At 33.3% G+C, this 16,334-nt stretch overlaps 1 protein-coding gene across 2 annotated transcripts in view; it reads left to right on the top strand.

Annotated features, from left to right (window-relative positions):
* The window catches only part of LOC144972774 (leucine-rich repeat serine/threonine-protein kinase 1-like), a 79,710-nt gene extending 63,757 nt beyond the window's left edge, over positions 1-15,953 (top strand). For both annotated transcript variants that reach the window (XM_078914393.1, XM_078914394.1), the window contains 14 exons: positions 578-652; positions 1,480-1,599; positions 2,647-2,763; positions 3,734-3,830; positions 4,462-4,619; positions 5,213-5,335; positions 6,654-6,861; positions 7,378-7,535; positions 8,134-8,228; positions 8,943-9,182; positions 11,293-11,477; positions 11,953-12,069; positions 13,938-14,341; positions 15,015-15,953. In XM_078914393.1, coding sequence (XP_078770519.1) covers positions 578-652; positions 1,480-1,599; positions 2,647-2,763; positions 3,734-3,830; positions 4,462-4,619; positions 5,213-5,335; positions 6,654-6,861; positions 7,378-7,535; positions 8,134-8,228; positions 8,943-9,182; positions 11,293-11,477; positions 11,953-12,069; positions 13,938-14,341; positions 15,015-15,158 — 2,241 coding nt within the window. In that variant the 3' untranslated portion in view covers positions 15,159-15,953. The remainder of the gene's footprint in view (positions 1-577; positions 653-1,479; positions 1,600-2,646; positions 2,764-3,733; positions 3,831-4,461; positions 4,620-5,212; positions 5,336-6,653; positions 6,862-7,377; positions 7,536-8,133; positions 8,229-8,942; positions 9,183-11,292; positions 11,478-11,952; positions 12,070-13,937; positions 14,342-15,014) is intronic.
* Positions 15,954-16,334: the final 381 nt, after the last annotated feature.

Genomic DNA, 16,334 nt, shown 5'->3' on the forward strand with positions numbered 1-16,334 from the left:
TTACCACAATGTTTGGGGCAGTCTACATCAATGTTTCAGGCTTAATTTGCCATCTTCCTGAGACATGAGCCTGAAACATTGATGTAGACTGCCCCAAACATTGTGGTAAATATTTTAAATAATAATTTGCTCCATTACTACATGTCGAGCACTTTTCGTACCATATTTGTATCAAACACGATTCAATATATATATATATATATATATATATATTTTAAAGATAGCTTTCTTGTTCTGATTTAATGCATTCACTTTTTCATTCCTTTTTTTTTCTGCGCTGCCTTTATTTAGAAATCATGTCAAGACTTCGTATTCATGTTTGAGGGAAATTGAATAGCCTGATGAGGATCCCAATGGCCCAGTTTGTAAAATTGTAAAATTTTTAGATGTTTCATATAATCATTTATTTCTGACTCATCTGTCCTCTCAGCATTGATTGGGTAGATGTGATGGAACGTGCAGTGCAAAAAACAGGGTGATATCTGAAGGATGGCAAGCAGAAACTTGGCAGAATTATTTTGCTCTATTTATAATTTTCATACTTTTAAACAAACTAAAATGCAGTTTTTATTTTCAGGATGGAAATCCTCCGGAAGATGTAGCGGTGAAAATACTATTTAGAAAAGCAGCAGCAAGAAAAGACATTTCAAGGGTATAAATCATCTTGTTTGATTTATGGATTTGAATTTACTTACTGATTTTATAACAAGCATGCCTCAAATATATACTAAGCAAGAGCTACAAATCACCAACCAAATTCTGGTTTTATTTTTAAAGGGCCATGCAAAATAGAATAGGATATTATGAGCTAGTTCAATTTATCTCATCCAGATAATCAAAAAACACCAAACTCCTTTGAAAGTGTAGCTGTTATTTCTCGATAAAATTTATAGACTATTTGATGCACAAGATCATACAAAACAGAGAGCAATTTATTGTATTATTGCTCTCATTTCAACTTCACGTAGGTGATGTTGTGATTTATAACATCAATATGTGCTCATTATAACCATAAAGCAAACTGTCTGGCACTGAAATAACAAAAAGAAAAAATAATAACCTGGTACTTACTTACTTACTTATCTGAACCAGCGACCACCTGAGCTCTAGCCCTTCGGACTAAACCTGGTACAACAGAATGCAATTTATAATTAATTGTACTTGAGAATGCTCTTTGAGGTTTCCCACTATTGTGCACTCGATGTTTGTCTAATTGTCTTATAGTTGGGACAGAAATTGTTTGGTTTTTTAAAATAGATACATAATAACATCAACTACTTCTCTTTCGAGTCCAGCTAATTATCTTATGAGGTCCACTTTTATACAACTACCATAGAAAACATTAGATGATAAGAAGAAGAAGAAGAGAAAGAAGAATAGTAAATATATGAATGACAATGATATGAATTATATTTTTAAATAATAAAAATGTTTATGATTATGATATAATACATTTGATTTGTATTTATCTGATTTCAGGGTTTTCAGAATTATTTAGAGCAGGCATGTACAGCTTATTTGACTGTTAGACAGGAGGTGTCCATATTGAGTCGTCTGGACCATCCTAATATTGTACCCCTCATTGGGTTATGTTTGCAGGTAAGGACGTCATGCGAAGAAATGTAATTTTGTATGAAATCTTTGTTGAATCGTGAAATGACTGGGTTTTCTGTTATATGGGGATGCGATGTCCAAGTAAATATATTGCTTTGAAATCTGAGAGACTGCAATTTGAGCCCCACCAGGCTTTGGTTCGGGGTGGGGGGAGGTGGGGGTGGGGGGGGGAGAGAGAGAGAGAGAGAGAGAGAGAGAGAGAAGGGGGAGGGGGGGGGGGGGGCAAGGGGGAAACATACTGTTTTGGTTATTTTATATTACCTTTATCTAGATTATTCACCTCTAATTTGCTCATTCCTACAATATTGATAGAATTTGTGTTGAAAATTCAATATCACCTATAGGAGTGTCAAGATGTTGGTGAACCTTACAATTATGACCCTTTGTAAAGTGCTTTGAGCACATTTATTGAATACAGCACTGTATAAAAGCAAAAGTTTTTGTTTTTGTTTGTTTATTTAGGATGGTTATGACTAGAAATAGAGATAACTGAAAGTTACTCACTATCGTATTATCAGGTGATATACAAACTTCCATACATGTACTGCTAATATGTAATCACGTAACTTTTGTCATGATTCCAAGTAAATGAAATTGATCATTTTAAGGCATCCCTTGTGCAAAACCATATAATTTTATAACCATTGGCTCAATTATTTAAGCACTTGCTTTACAAAAAAAAAAAAATAAATAAATAAATGAATAAATATATATATATATATATATATATATATATATATATATATATATATATATATATATATATATATATATATATATATATATATATATTATATATATCAATTTTGCCTAATATCTTTTGGAGCATTTCAAACAATTTTCCTGTCATTTAGTGCCACTGAAAACAGGAAAATCCCAGATATGTTGGCCTTATGACTCGGCAGGACCATTCTTTAATTGACCAATTCATACCTAACAGTCTGGTAGAAATGTTCAAGAATGGACGTGAATATTATGATGTCATTAATGACTGTTATTTTGTTTATACACAATTTTATTCTTTTCCTCCAGCCTTTGAGTTTGGTGTTGATGTTAGCCCCGCTAGGTGCTCTAGATGTCAAACTGAGAGAACTTGAAGAGAAAGGGGAGCTCTTGCCCTTCTTTATCATAAGACAAATTGTTATCCAGGTAAGTGAAATGGTGCTGTAATCTTTATTGAAAAATAAAATTTGTTTTAATTATCTTTATAATATCTCATCAGTGAAAAGGTTTTTCATCATATGAGAGCTGTTTTTTAATATTATCTGACAGTATTATTTTCAGTCAAACAGCATTAATTATATCGATGCTAAATCAGGCCGTTTTTTGTCGAGCCAGAACGACAATTTGCTGGTTTTCCGTTTACCTGATATGCCAAACTCTGATTTAACTTGGAATTTAAAAAAATATTCCGGTCTGGATCTTAAAATACATCACTATCACCACTACTACAACCACCACCACACCATCATCACTACCATTACCGCATTCACCATCATCAAATCATTGAGCGACGTACTATCTCCAAAAAATGGCCTGCCATAGGGCCTATTTTAGTGGACTGTTAAGGGAGCGATAAGGGTATTAACCACTAATGATATCGGGAGGAAAACCCTTTGATAAAAATCAATTAAACTTGACATACAATTAGAAAAGAGGTCAATCTATCCTAATGCTGGCATTTGACTTCATCTCATTTATAAAACTGGTAAAGATCACATACTTTTTTGTGACTGTTTCCAATACATATTTGGAGATGAAATGTCAACATTGGCAGTTGGCAGGGTGAAATATAAACATGTGATCTCTATATTATATTCAAATTGTAGAGGTCTAGCATAAGTCCTTTTTCTGCTGGATATTAAAAAAATCAGCCCATATATTGAAAAAAAAAAACAACAAAAAACCCAGGAAAGTATGGCAACTGAAATCAAGAGGGGTCACTCACTTTGCTATGATAAAACAAAGAGACCAACTGAGAGGAAAGGTCAAACTGAGAGCAAAACAGACCTGAAAGGAAAATGAATGCACTCAGTTTACAGCTTAACATGGATGTGGATTAGTTGCTTCTATGTGGTAGGATTTAAAGAGTATCCACCATTGCTTTTTTTCCCTCCAGGTTTCCAAAGCTCTGTCCTACCTCCACTCCAACCATATTATATACAGAGATCTCAAGTCAGAGAATGTGCTCATCTGGGAGTTGCCTCCATCCTCTGGTAATATATTCCTGAAAAAGGCTTGAGCCGCTTTTGCCAGTATATATTTACTCCATAAGTTTTTTTAATGTCCTACTAAGACCAGGTTTATGAAAATTATTATTATTATTATTGTTATTATTATTATTATTATTATTATTATTATTATTATTATTATTATTGTTATTATTATTATTATTATTATTATTATTTATTGTTATTATTATTATTATTATTATTATTATTATTATTATTATTATTATTATTATTAATTAATAAATAGGAATACCATTTTTGGGCAGTGGGTCACATTTTTGTTTTTACAGTTTTTTATCTTTTAATTTTTTTTTTAAATGGTTGCGATATAATTTTTTTTGTTATTTTATATTGTCACTTTTAAAATGATAGATCTTTCTTTTAAAAGGTAAATGAAGAAACAAAAGAAAAAATATATATATATTTGGAAAGTAATGTGAGTATCTATTATTCCTACTTTCAATCATATTTCCTTCTCATGGTGAGTTAATATAAAGGCTGGATTCTTGTCACAATCCTAGTTTAATTATATTCTTAGTGTGACCACATTGATGCACAGTTTGTTTGTTTTTTTATGCTGGTCACATTGAGAGAATAATTCAAACTTCTTTTCCAGTGGATGCTCACCCAACTGATACTGTTGATGTGAAGTTAGCAGATTATGGAATCAGTAGGTCCGTTCTTCCATCGGGGGCTCGTGGCTTTGGTGGCACTCCGCCTTTCATTGCACCAGAAATACTGCAGCATGCTGGGAAAGGGACATACTCTGAAAAGGTAAATAGAATAGCATCAAGGAATTGGATATTGCTGTATCTTTAGTTTCCAACAATCACAAATATTGTAAATATCACTAACTGACTCAATATGGTATTATGTCAGGATAAATTTACAGTCTAAATTATTAAATATGAATTAAACCGAACAAATTATTATTATTATTTATTATTATTATTATTATTATTATTATTATTATTATATATTATTATTATTATTATTATTTTTTTTTATTTATTATTATTATTATTATTATTATTATTATTATTATTATTATTATTATTATTATTATTATTATTATATTATTATTATTATGTTTTTTTTTATTATTATTATTATTATTATTATTATTATTATTATTATTATTATATTATTATTATTATTATTATATCTGATGCCTTTTATAGCAGTTGTTTAAAAATGGGCCTCTTAAGATATGAAAAAGAAGAAAAAATCTAACTAGCTGAACTCGAAAAAATAAGTAATTAATAGCACTCATGCATTTACTCATACTTCAATATTTTCTGAATCCCTAAGTCACCGCTTGGTTTGATTCAAGTTCAATATTTTGCCAATTTCACTTCATCACTCAGGTTGACGTTTTCTCATTTGGAATGTTTCTGTATGAGGTGCTGACATGCCGAGTGCCATTTGCCTCTGTCAACATCCCAAGTAATCTAGTCTGCCAGGGAGATAGGCCTAGCTTGACAGTTCAAGTAAGTTCTCAAGACAAATTAGATGAATCCATTAAATGCTAAACTGCCAAAAGTTGTGGAGCGTAGCAGTATATAATAAAAGTAGAAAACACCACCTTAAAACAAACATACAAAGAGAAAAAAGAACAAACAAGAACATCAGCAAAATACTTAACAAGGACCGTTGTAGGCTTAAAGTTTTCTTTGGCCATAAACCAAACAATTTAGTATTTTAACACCCTTTTTGTAGTCTCTAATAGGAATAAACCAGTCATTCTAGAAATGCATTAATGACCGCTTCTGACATAATCGTGTTATTAGCTTAAACAGTTTAAATCTAAGGTCAAAGTTAACAGTCATTATATATCGAAAAATTAATGACTTCTGGCCTTCATATTTTAAAATAATTTTTCATTCTCTGCACAGAACTGAACTTGTAATGAATTGGGTCACTTAAATAATAAAAGCAAATGGGAGTAATACACAACAATGTGATGGGTTTTTTGTTGTTGTTGACACTTTAAATTAAACTAAAATCTACTGCTAATCTCGACTTAGTTGAAAATTGTATTATCTCTTCTGATATTTTCATATTTACTGACTTTAATGATGATTTTACAGAAAATTGTACAACTGGGTTTTATACTTCAGATTTTGACCAATATTGAATATTTTGTTACCTCAGAGGGCGGGCTCATGCCTCGGTCCAAAAATCCAATAAAGTTCAAAAACTGTATAGTATGGTTTAAAAAAGTTCTGTTTCTCTTTTTTGAGCATTCGCCAGCTCTCTGGAATATCATACCCAAGACCATTCAGGGGCTCAAATCATTCTTTGGGTTTTTTTGTTTGTTTTTTATTTGATTAATTTCTTTTTTTTTAATCTTTGAAAACTTTTCTAAGTGTCACTGTATTTAGTAAAGTATACTGGAATACTTTGAGTGTATCGAATCTAGGTTATCTGACATAATCACCACATCGCTTTGGAATACTGACTGTTGTGGTGGTATGACACTCCTTCGATGGTGGAATATGCTTAATCCACTCCTTACCACCTATAGCAAAATCGTCACATTTGTTACGACACACTATACATTTGTTCTTATTCAGATTTATTTTGTACATCACAATGATCTTTGTTTAATTAATAAGAACATAAAGATGTTTTGTAGAGATATTGAGTTTTAAAAATCAATTTTTCTGCTGGTTAAGCCTGTCATTTGGGAAAATACTGAAAATGGTCGGTTAGGAGAGAGTGAATGCAGCATCAATGGAATTAAAATTCAATTTCATATTACAGCTAAGCCTCATTTAATTTATAAATTTTGTTTCCCATTCTCAGGAAGCAGAACGCTGTCCATCATACATCCTTGACTTGATGACCTTGTGCTGGTCCCAGGATCCTGACCAGCGCCCCACTATGGATGCCATTCAAGGCATTTCAACCTCTCCTCAGTTCTGTCATCTTCAGGATGTGGTCACACTTGGGCCTGAGGTGGCTATCTATGCTGGGTGCTCCCTGTCTTTCACAGAGAATGGAGGAGGCTTTGGTAAAATTTTAAGCATTTTTAAAGGTTTTAAATAAAAATCTTTTCTTTGTTTGTTTTTTTTTTGGAAGAATACTAACTCAGATGCAGTCAGTAAATATATGATTTGATATAGAAAATTTGTTATTAATTCATTTATTGAAATTTATTATCAATTTAATTGATTTTGAGAGATAGAATTTTAAATGATCTCTTCTTTCATTTCTTAATTTATATTTATTTTTGTTATTTGGAGTCTTAATTCACACTAAGATTAAGTAGGTCAGGGTCTCCATTGTGTTATTTTTCCATGCAAGCTCTATCCACTGATCTGTGAATGGATAGTTGATTTTGACTGTCCAACCTTCCAACCTTATTCAAAGATAAATAAGCAAATATTCCTGCTCTGCCTGTTTCACATTTTAGGCTTTGGAAAACCCCAGATGAACTCTGAAATGGTCAGTTGTTAATTAGATTAGTCTACAAGCAGTGATTATTCGAAAGCATCACTTTTAATGAAACATTTTATTTACTTCTCAGGTATGCCTGGCACGATATCTAGTCAATCTTCGTCAGAACAACCATCTGGTAACATGAATCGGGCCTTCTCACAGATATGGCTTAGCTCTGGTTTCCATGGTAACAATGCCATAGAGGTATTTACGTTTAACAATTCAAACAGAGTGGAAAACTATAAGGTAAGCTTGTCATGGAAAGATAGTCAAATTGTTTTCACATTTTTTTTAATTCATTTTTTTTTCTCTTGTTTGTGTAATTGCTTCTAATCTCCTCATCAGGAAAGAGATAGAAGGATTTGTGAAAGTTACATCGAGGAAGATGAAGGAGAATTACTAATATTTTGGGGTGATGAGCACACAAAAGGGGAGATATTTCATAAATTAGTTTATTAAAAAAAAAAGAAAGAAACAAACAAACAAAGAATTGAAAATATTGAAAAAAAGAAGACAGTAAATGTACACCCACTCTTTAATAGTTCACAACGTAGTAGATCGGAAACTCTTCTATATCAAAGTAATATTATGTTCATGATGATTTGGGTTTGTTTTTTGTTTGTTTGTTATTGTTTATTTCTAGGGGGGGGAGGGGTGGGGTTGGGTGGGGTTCTTTTTTTTAGTTGATGAATAGATGGTTTGAAAGAACTTTATTAATCTTTATGCATATCAAACAACGATAGAAACCTTGTCATGTCAATTGTTTTGTTTTTTTTAAATGGTATGTGATACAAAATTCAGAACAATGAAACCCAATTTCATCCCATTTTCTTCCTTTCCCCAGACGATGGAGCTGACAGGCCTTCCTATAGTGGCAATGTGTGTGATAGATGGAATTGTATGGTGTGCTGACAGCCAAGGGCTTATCCAGATGTTTCAGTAAGATTACCGTGTTGTCATTGGTTGCAACTTGTTTTGAATAAAATCGCTTCAGACTGTTAAGTAGATTAAATAATTATGTGGTCCTGAGGTATACTTTAATATTAGAGAATCAAGAGAAAAGCAATGAAAGGTGCAAGACACAAAATAGCAAAGATCATGTGGAGAGGGAGGATTAATGTGACATTACATTCAATGATCGAAAAGGAAAATTAAATGAATAGGTATCTGAACTGTCATTTAAATGTATGTTGTACTTAGCTGAATAATCAGCTGCTTGTTTCAATTTTTAATAGCTTACCAATCCCTGCTTTAGGTGGGTATGTCTACCAAGAAATTGAAGTTTTAGGAATTCAGAGTTCTTTAAAGGTCTTGTTGGCATCAAGTCATCAGATAGATCAGTTTAAAATAATAGAGCATTGCGGAGTATCTTTTGATTCTAATAATTGCTGTGCTACATAGGAGAGTTGCTATCTTGGCCATAATGACTTTCTTTAGACTCTTGGCCTTCCTGTTGGATAAACAAATATAAGGCTTAAATATTCTGACATTTACATGAAAACAAACAAACCGTAAATCTCCTCCTTCAGTATTCCCTTTTCTGCTTAATTGGTCCTTTTCAAGTCCTGTCCAACATCATAATATTTCTTTTTCACTTCATGCCCATTCATTTTAATTTTATTATAACTTTTTAAAAAATATTTTGATTTACAGTTGTGAAACATTTGGATTGGTCCATGAGATTAAAGTGCCCAAGCAAGGTGATGCGCTTTGTACCATCATCAACTTGCACCCTTGTCCAGGGGGATTAAGTGTCATAGCAGTGGCCGCTGAAGGATTCCTCTTTGAAATTGAACGGCCTGTATTTGGCTTAGCCCAGGAAGAAAGGAATTTGGTTGTCGTTCACAAGGTGGAACCTTGCTTTTGTTCTGTCTTGGTTCATGGAATCAAAGGGTAAAGTAACTTTTCATCACCCCTTAATCACAAGTAAATTTTAAAATAAAAGTAAATAATCCTTTTGAGTATGCAACCCCAAGGAAAAATAATTTTCCCTGGTTTTTTAAATTTCTTGCTGGCCTCTGAATTATCTACAATAAAAATAAATAAATAAACTCCCTTTATTCATCCCTATGGGAAAATCAATCTTTCGGATCTATTCCAAGGGAAGAGTGGATAATCCATGTGTCAGCCGCAGTGCTGGGCCGCAAAATGAGCTAAGGCTAGGTGACTTCCTCAAGACCACACAGTACAGTGAGTAGTCGAACCTTTTGGTTTAAAGCAGAGACTATACCACTGAGTCACGCTGTCCCATTAGTCTGTTACTAAGTATGTTCCTCCAGATTTATCATTAAGCCTCAGGTATTCATCACTAATTGTTAATATCAGGCTTAGCTCCCCTTTATGTGTGAGCTACTGGAGGAGAGAGAGAGAGAGAGAGAGAGAGAGGGGGGGGGGGGGGGGGGGGGGGGGTAACAAAATAAGCATTATATACAGAGACAAAAATACACACTTCATTTAGGGATCACAATTTCTTGTGTTATAACAAGTTGAGAAGCATCAAGCCTAGACACTGGCTGATTGGATGACATTCTGAAAATTAATGTTACTATTTCTGTTTGTCTTTTAGTAGTAATTTTAAACTTATTCAGACCTGCCGTTCATACCGATTAATCGGTATCATACCGATTTGCAAGACCTTTTTTTCGTATTTACCGATTTCCCGATTTACTTGCCGATCGTACCGATTTCCCGATCTGCATGCCGATCGTACCGATTTCACCAAGTGACCAAGGGCCCGCAGCCCTCCACCCCTCTCTTTTACGTTTACTTTGTGCTTTACGTTGCACGTTAAAATTTTCAAGTCTCGTGAACTTTGACCCGTCCCGCGATACCTCGATAGATCACATGACGTAGCGAGCCTCTTTGTGATGCCCTCACACAGATAGAAAACACACACGGTGCGTTATTTAGTTTTCATTTCCTTTGTGAAGCGACAGTGAGCTGTACTGGTAAACCACCGCGGTCCCTGGCTTCTGACTCGTTACCAAGTGCCACCATCTTTAAATAAGTTAGTAGTCCGATTGCCAGATTGGCGTTGTGCGTGCCATTTTGGGTGTTGGGGAAAAATAAGGGGGGGGGGGGCGGGGAGGTTGTGACGCTTTGGTTAGTTTGAGTGACAAGTGTCAAATTGTCAGAATTAGATGAGTAGCCCAACCATTGGATAATTTTACGTCTCATACTGATTTTTTTCCCAGATACTGATTTTTTTACAATGTCATACTGATTTCCTTTTTCGTGAAGTGGCAGGTCTGCTTATTAACCCATTTGACTCAATAGACGAATGAGTACCTGATAGGGGCTGTGATGTATTTATGCAAGGGTGAATACAAAGAGGAATTTGAGCTTTGTAACTTATCCTGTCATTTTCAACTACCACTCGCTTCATTTTTAAAGCAAGCATTTTCTCTAATTCTTCGTCACTCTTTTCTATTTTGCACTTTTTCAACTTGAATCACCAGTAATGATTATCGCTAAATGTGTGCCATTATGATTAGCACATTCCTTTTATAAATTACTGCATGAAGATGTTACTCCGTCAAACAATGTAAGAAAATGACTTTATAGGTGAAATACAACCAAGACTCAGATCGACCAGACAGCAATAAAGCGTAATTTGTTGACCAACCATAGTCCAGCTGTACCCTTATAAATTGAAGGAGTCCTTGCTGCAGTGCAACCTGACCGTAACAATATGTGCATTCATAGAGGAATATACGAGAAAAGATACTAAAATACAGTACGACCAAACAGATTTGGCTGAAAGAAATCCGCTCTAATATGATACGGCCAAATACGTTCAGTTGTTTTGTAAAGTCCCGTCCTAACGACCATTGCTTTTTTTTAGGTTATGGCTGGATAAAGGATATCAAGTTTTTCAATTATTTTTTGTTTTTTTCTCTTGAAGTTTTCATACCTCGTTAAAATGATTTATTCAACACATTTACATCATAATTAAGTTATGATTTTACACCCTTTAAATTTTTATTAATTCTCCTCTCCTAAGACATGAAATATGGCTTGGCCAAAAGCATGGGACAGTGAGTGTTTGGAGTGATTCCTCCAAATGCATTGAACGCCAACTTAATCACGGACCCAAACTGGCGATGTCCTCCTCAAACTGTGCCTTCCTGGTCACCCAGTCAGGGGTCAGCAATGACACATCCCATGTCTGGTCTTACAATTATCCAGGTATTAATTCTTATACATCTTACAATCATTTACATCCTCATAAGATTATCCTTAGTTTTGTGACAAGCAGAGAATTAGAGCCATAAGACCTATGAAGGTGGAGTTTTTACCCGTTTTCTGTAATATTAACTTGACCTTGACAGTATAAGTTGCTCAATACCTTTTCCAAACTATCTAATCACAACTGAATGGACGGAGGGGATCTGTAAAAATAATGCTCAATGCAGATTTATAGCCAATTTGTTTGTATGTAAATGGAGTACTCTGTAAATGTGTTTAGTTTCATGTTTTTTGGAGAAAGACCATAAGAAACAATTGTCATTTTCTTTTTAAAAAATGAATAACAACTCAGGACAAATTTGTTTCATTTGCATCCCTCACAGTCTTTATTTTTCAATCAAATAACAAGAGACAGGAGTGGTGGAGAGTTCAGTAAGAACAATGTTCAACTTGTTTATCTTTCCTTTTCCTACAGGTGCTGTGATATGCATGTGGAATGTCTTCAAGTCAGTTATTGAGAAAAAACTGGACTGTTCACAGATAGTTTCAACTGTAGAATCACCTGTACTAGCACCATCTAAACACTTTGAATGTAATAATAATAATAATAATAATAATAATAATAATAATAATAATAATAATAATAATAATAATAATAATGATAATGATAATAATAATATAATAATAATAATGATAATAATAATAATAATAAAATAATAATAATAATAATGAACATTATATATATTACGCCCAATCCTCTATACGATAAAGCTCTAGGCGCATAACAATTACATAAATCCATTGAAATTTGTGAGATTAGTTTGCCTTTTTATTTGTCAGTTTGTTTTGATTTGTTGTACTTTTCCTTGTGGGTTTTGGGGGAGTTTTTAAAAATTTAATTTGGGTGTTTTTTGCTTGTGTATAATAGAAGGAAACTGAAATCCTTTCACCAATTCGAGCTATGCTCATCACTTTATAGTGTCCAACTGATTTGAGAATGAAACTTGTAAAGGGCTCTAAAGACATTTGTACTCTTAACAATACAAAATTAACGTTTAGTTAGATTAGATGTAAATGAATATATAACACGAAACTTAGGAATGGTAGAATTGCTAGAAAAATTATTTTTTAAAAATAAAAAATAAATAAAATATATATATATATATATATATATATATATATATATATATATATATTATATATATATATATATTTGTCTCGAAAATTTGAATGATATTTGATAATACAAGTGACGGTCCAAATTGTGCGTCAAGATAGCCTGAAATTCTTTAGTTAGTTAGATAGATAAACTTAATGGACATCATTTTTACATGACCATCTCTTTTCACAACAGTGAATGAATACTCATTCAATAGATTTTTTTTGTGTGTTCTTTTGTACTGAAATCTACCCGATTTGTTGTCAAAGGCTCTTATTTTTATTTTTTTTCGTTTAATATCTAATAGGTCTTATGGTGGGCAGGGGGTCACTTGATCTGTCATTTATCCCCATATATTTGTTTTCTGAGTTGCCTTTTATCTTTTTCTTGGAATGAGATTACTTGGTTTGTCCTGGCCCTGGCTAGAGTCTGTGGCTGAGCGGGAAACAGTCAAATGAATAGTAGTAGTTTAGGGAGATGATGTATATGTTTTGTACTGTAATATAGTTTTTTGTTCTGCATATCATGTTTTGTAAGCATTTGAATATATTTTTCCTGGTGGGATCCTGTACTTGTGTCTGGTGAGACTTTAGATGATCTCAAACAAGTGCACTGATTGTGTGCTCTTGGAATCTTCATCTGTTCCCTATTTGAATCATTCCCCTTTGCATTACTTATTCTTGTGTGCTTTGAATAAATCCAGACATTTTGGACTAGCCAACTTTTTGTCTTTTTACAGGCTCTGAAAAGACCCAAATGTGTCGCAAATGCTGTAAAACCCTTAAAAAGAAAACAAACAACATTAGATAATATATACTGTATGAAATGGAGTTTTGATAACGGAATTGATAAAGCATTGTGAAGGGTTCTTAGTATGGCGAGATATGTAAAGATATATTTCATGAATAAAGATGAATATAACAACTTTGAAAAAGAATTAAATACCAAACACAAAACTTTTCTGCCTCAAAACCCTTTCTTAGCCAATAACAAAAACAATCAAAACATGAATACATCAATTAAAATCCAGACAGATGACAGAGAAATATTTATTTACATTTCAAGATCCTCTTACTTGTGGACAATACGTGTCAAATATTTCTCTGCTGTCTGTATGGATTGTAAGTAATGTATTGTTTGTGTTATTGGCTTAAGAATGGTTTTGAGCCCTAAACATTCCATCTAGTTATTTTTCGAAACTGTTATATTCATGTTTGTTCTTTATTTTTTAGAGACCCCAACTTGTAGCAGCTTAGTATAACTTTGGATATATTTGGTTATATTATTTGTCTGTTGGTCAGGTGGTCAAGTGACAGCCCTGTCGGCCATAGACAACTACCTGTACATTGGCACTACCAGAGGTTGCATTCTAGTCACAGAACTCCTCACCCTGGCACCTCTATGCATCTTCCAGTGCCACACTACGAGGGACTTTTTTGTCAAAACCATTCTACCCATATTGCCTCTCTCTTCTGATGACATTGCAATGACGAGTGGTGATTTGTGTGGGACAGCGCCTTCATCTTTGGATAGCAAGGGTAGTTCTAAGGAAATGAATGGTGATGGCAGTGGTGGTTTGAAAGAAGATAAGGATAACAATGTTGACAATGCCCATGATGATGATGATGACGATGATGACGACAAACCCCTAAAGGGTGCACCTGCTGTGATAACCATTGGTATGGGATATAGTAATATAATAAAGGTAGGTAGCTTGTTTATCTCCTTGTTCTGGTTACGTTAGCTCAATTGCTTTTAAACCGTCCCCTCCCCCAGCCATCAAGGTCTCCTCAAACCCAGTGAAAGTAAAGGTGATATACAAAGGAAACAGTAATAAAGATAATCTTGAGATGGTACAAAGGAGAGCAGTGCATTTTGCATTAGACACTTCCAAAACCATTGACAGCGTGACACAGATAGTTCGAACATTACAGTAGACAATTTGGAACAACAAAGGAAGCAATTCAAACTGACAATGCTCTATTGGGTATTCCACATCCTTGTAGCAATACCGCCCAACAACCTTAGTCCAGCAACAATGAGATCAAGAACAAGGGGACACGATCTAAGATTCACAGTGCTGCGCTCCCGAATACAAGTCACCTCGCCGTTGCTCACTTTTCAGCGTTTCACTGCGGCTGATGCCTGGATTGGTCCAGCCTTTCATTGAAATAGACCGAAGAGAAAAATTTCTACATTGGGGATGAAAAGGGGAATTTTTTTTTATGTATTTATTGATTCAGTGATTTATGTATTTCTTCAATCACTTATTTATTTGTTCATTTATTTGTTTATTTATTTATTTATTTATTTATTTATTTATTAATATATTTATTTACTATTCAGTACTATATTTACTTTTTCCCACCCTGTCTCAGACTTTCCACCCAGATTTGGATGCCACTCCTAAAGGTCGTCTTGATGACATTGGCCCAAACAAGGAACCAGCCCATATCACTGAACAATACGCCAACCACACTTTTATGTTATCTTGGATTGCGTCTGATTGGGAGTTTTACTGAACGGGAAGAGAACTGAAGTTACTCAATGTTTGTCGCAATGGTTCTTGACTGGATAAGTGGATTTAGTTATGATTGAGTATGTGGCTATAGACAGTGACGGATTTTGTCAGATTGTTTGAACATACCTGGAAAAATTACTTCTGTGTATGTAACAGAAATTAAGTTCTTCATGGCCTGTGGGGGAATTAATGAAGCATTTTGAAGTGTATTGAGCATGGTAAATCTTGGAAATCCACTAATATAAGTAGACATATTTATTTGTCCATTTTTTTTGTTTATTTATCTACTTATTTATCTATTGATTTATTTATTTATTTATCTATTTTATACCTTTATTTGTTTATTTGTTTGTTTACTTATCTATTCATTTATTCAAAAGACAGAAAATGAAATAATTTTGACCAGTTGTTATTGAATCTGAAAAGGAGAAACGGTAAAAGAAATATAAAATTGTTATGTCTTATTTATTCCTTGGAATTTCTTTGAACATGAGGAATGGTTTGAAAAGAATAGAAATCCCTTATTCAGACCTATAATATTATTGATATGATGACATTTCTTATGATCGAAAGTTAAAATAGTTAGACACCTGAAGTTGAAACTTCAGTAGCCAAATTAATATAATTGTTTGCTTTTTTTTTGTGAGGATGAAAACATTATGAAAAGGTGTAAAATCCATTAACCAATATAATTTAACAATGACAATAAATTTTGTTATTTAGCATTATTAGACAATTAATTTATGTATGAGATGTCCATATTTATGGACAATAAAGATCTATTATTATTATTGAACATCACTTCTTGCCTTTTATTTTTGGTGGTGGTGTCCTATCTTTATTCTGGACTGAGTCCATTTAATTTCTCTTGGCATCTTTTGCTAGGAGAGAAACGGATTTATCTTTTGGTGAGAAAAATGATTTTCCCTTTCTAATCATCTCTTTCTAGTTTATTTTTTTTATTTTAATATTGTCTACAAATGGAGATAGTAGGCATGTGAGTGTATTCCTTTATCTTTATATTATTAGGATTTTATTTATTTTGAAAGTTTCAAATAATGGTTCGTTTGGGGTTTTTTTAAGTTGAATTTTTAGATTGTTTTTAAAAGTTGCAGTTTGAAGTTGTTTCCTCATTGTGAAATGTCCATCTCATTTCTCTAATTAAAAGCTGCAACGT

The sequence above is a fragment of the Berghia stephanieae genome, chromosome 5 (genome assembly GCF_034508935.2).
Source record: "Berghia stephanieae isolate SIO BIC M18660-M18661 chromosome 5, UCSD_Bste_1.3, whole genome shotgun sequence".
Lineage (NCBI taxonomy): Eukaryota > Metazoa > Mollusca > Gastropoda > Nudibranchia > Aeolidiidae > Berghia > Berghia stephanieae.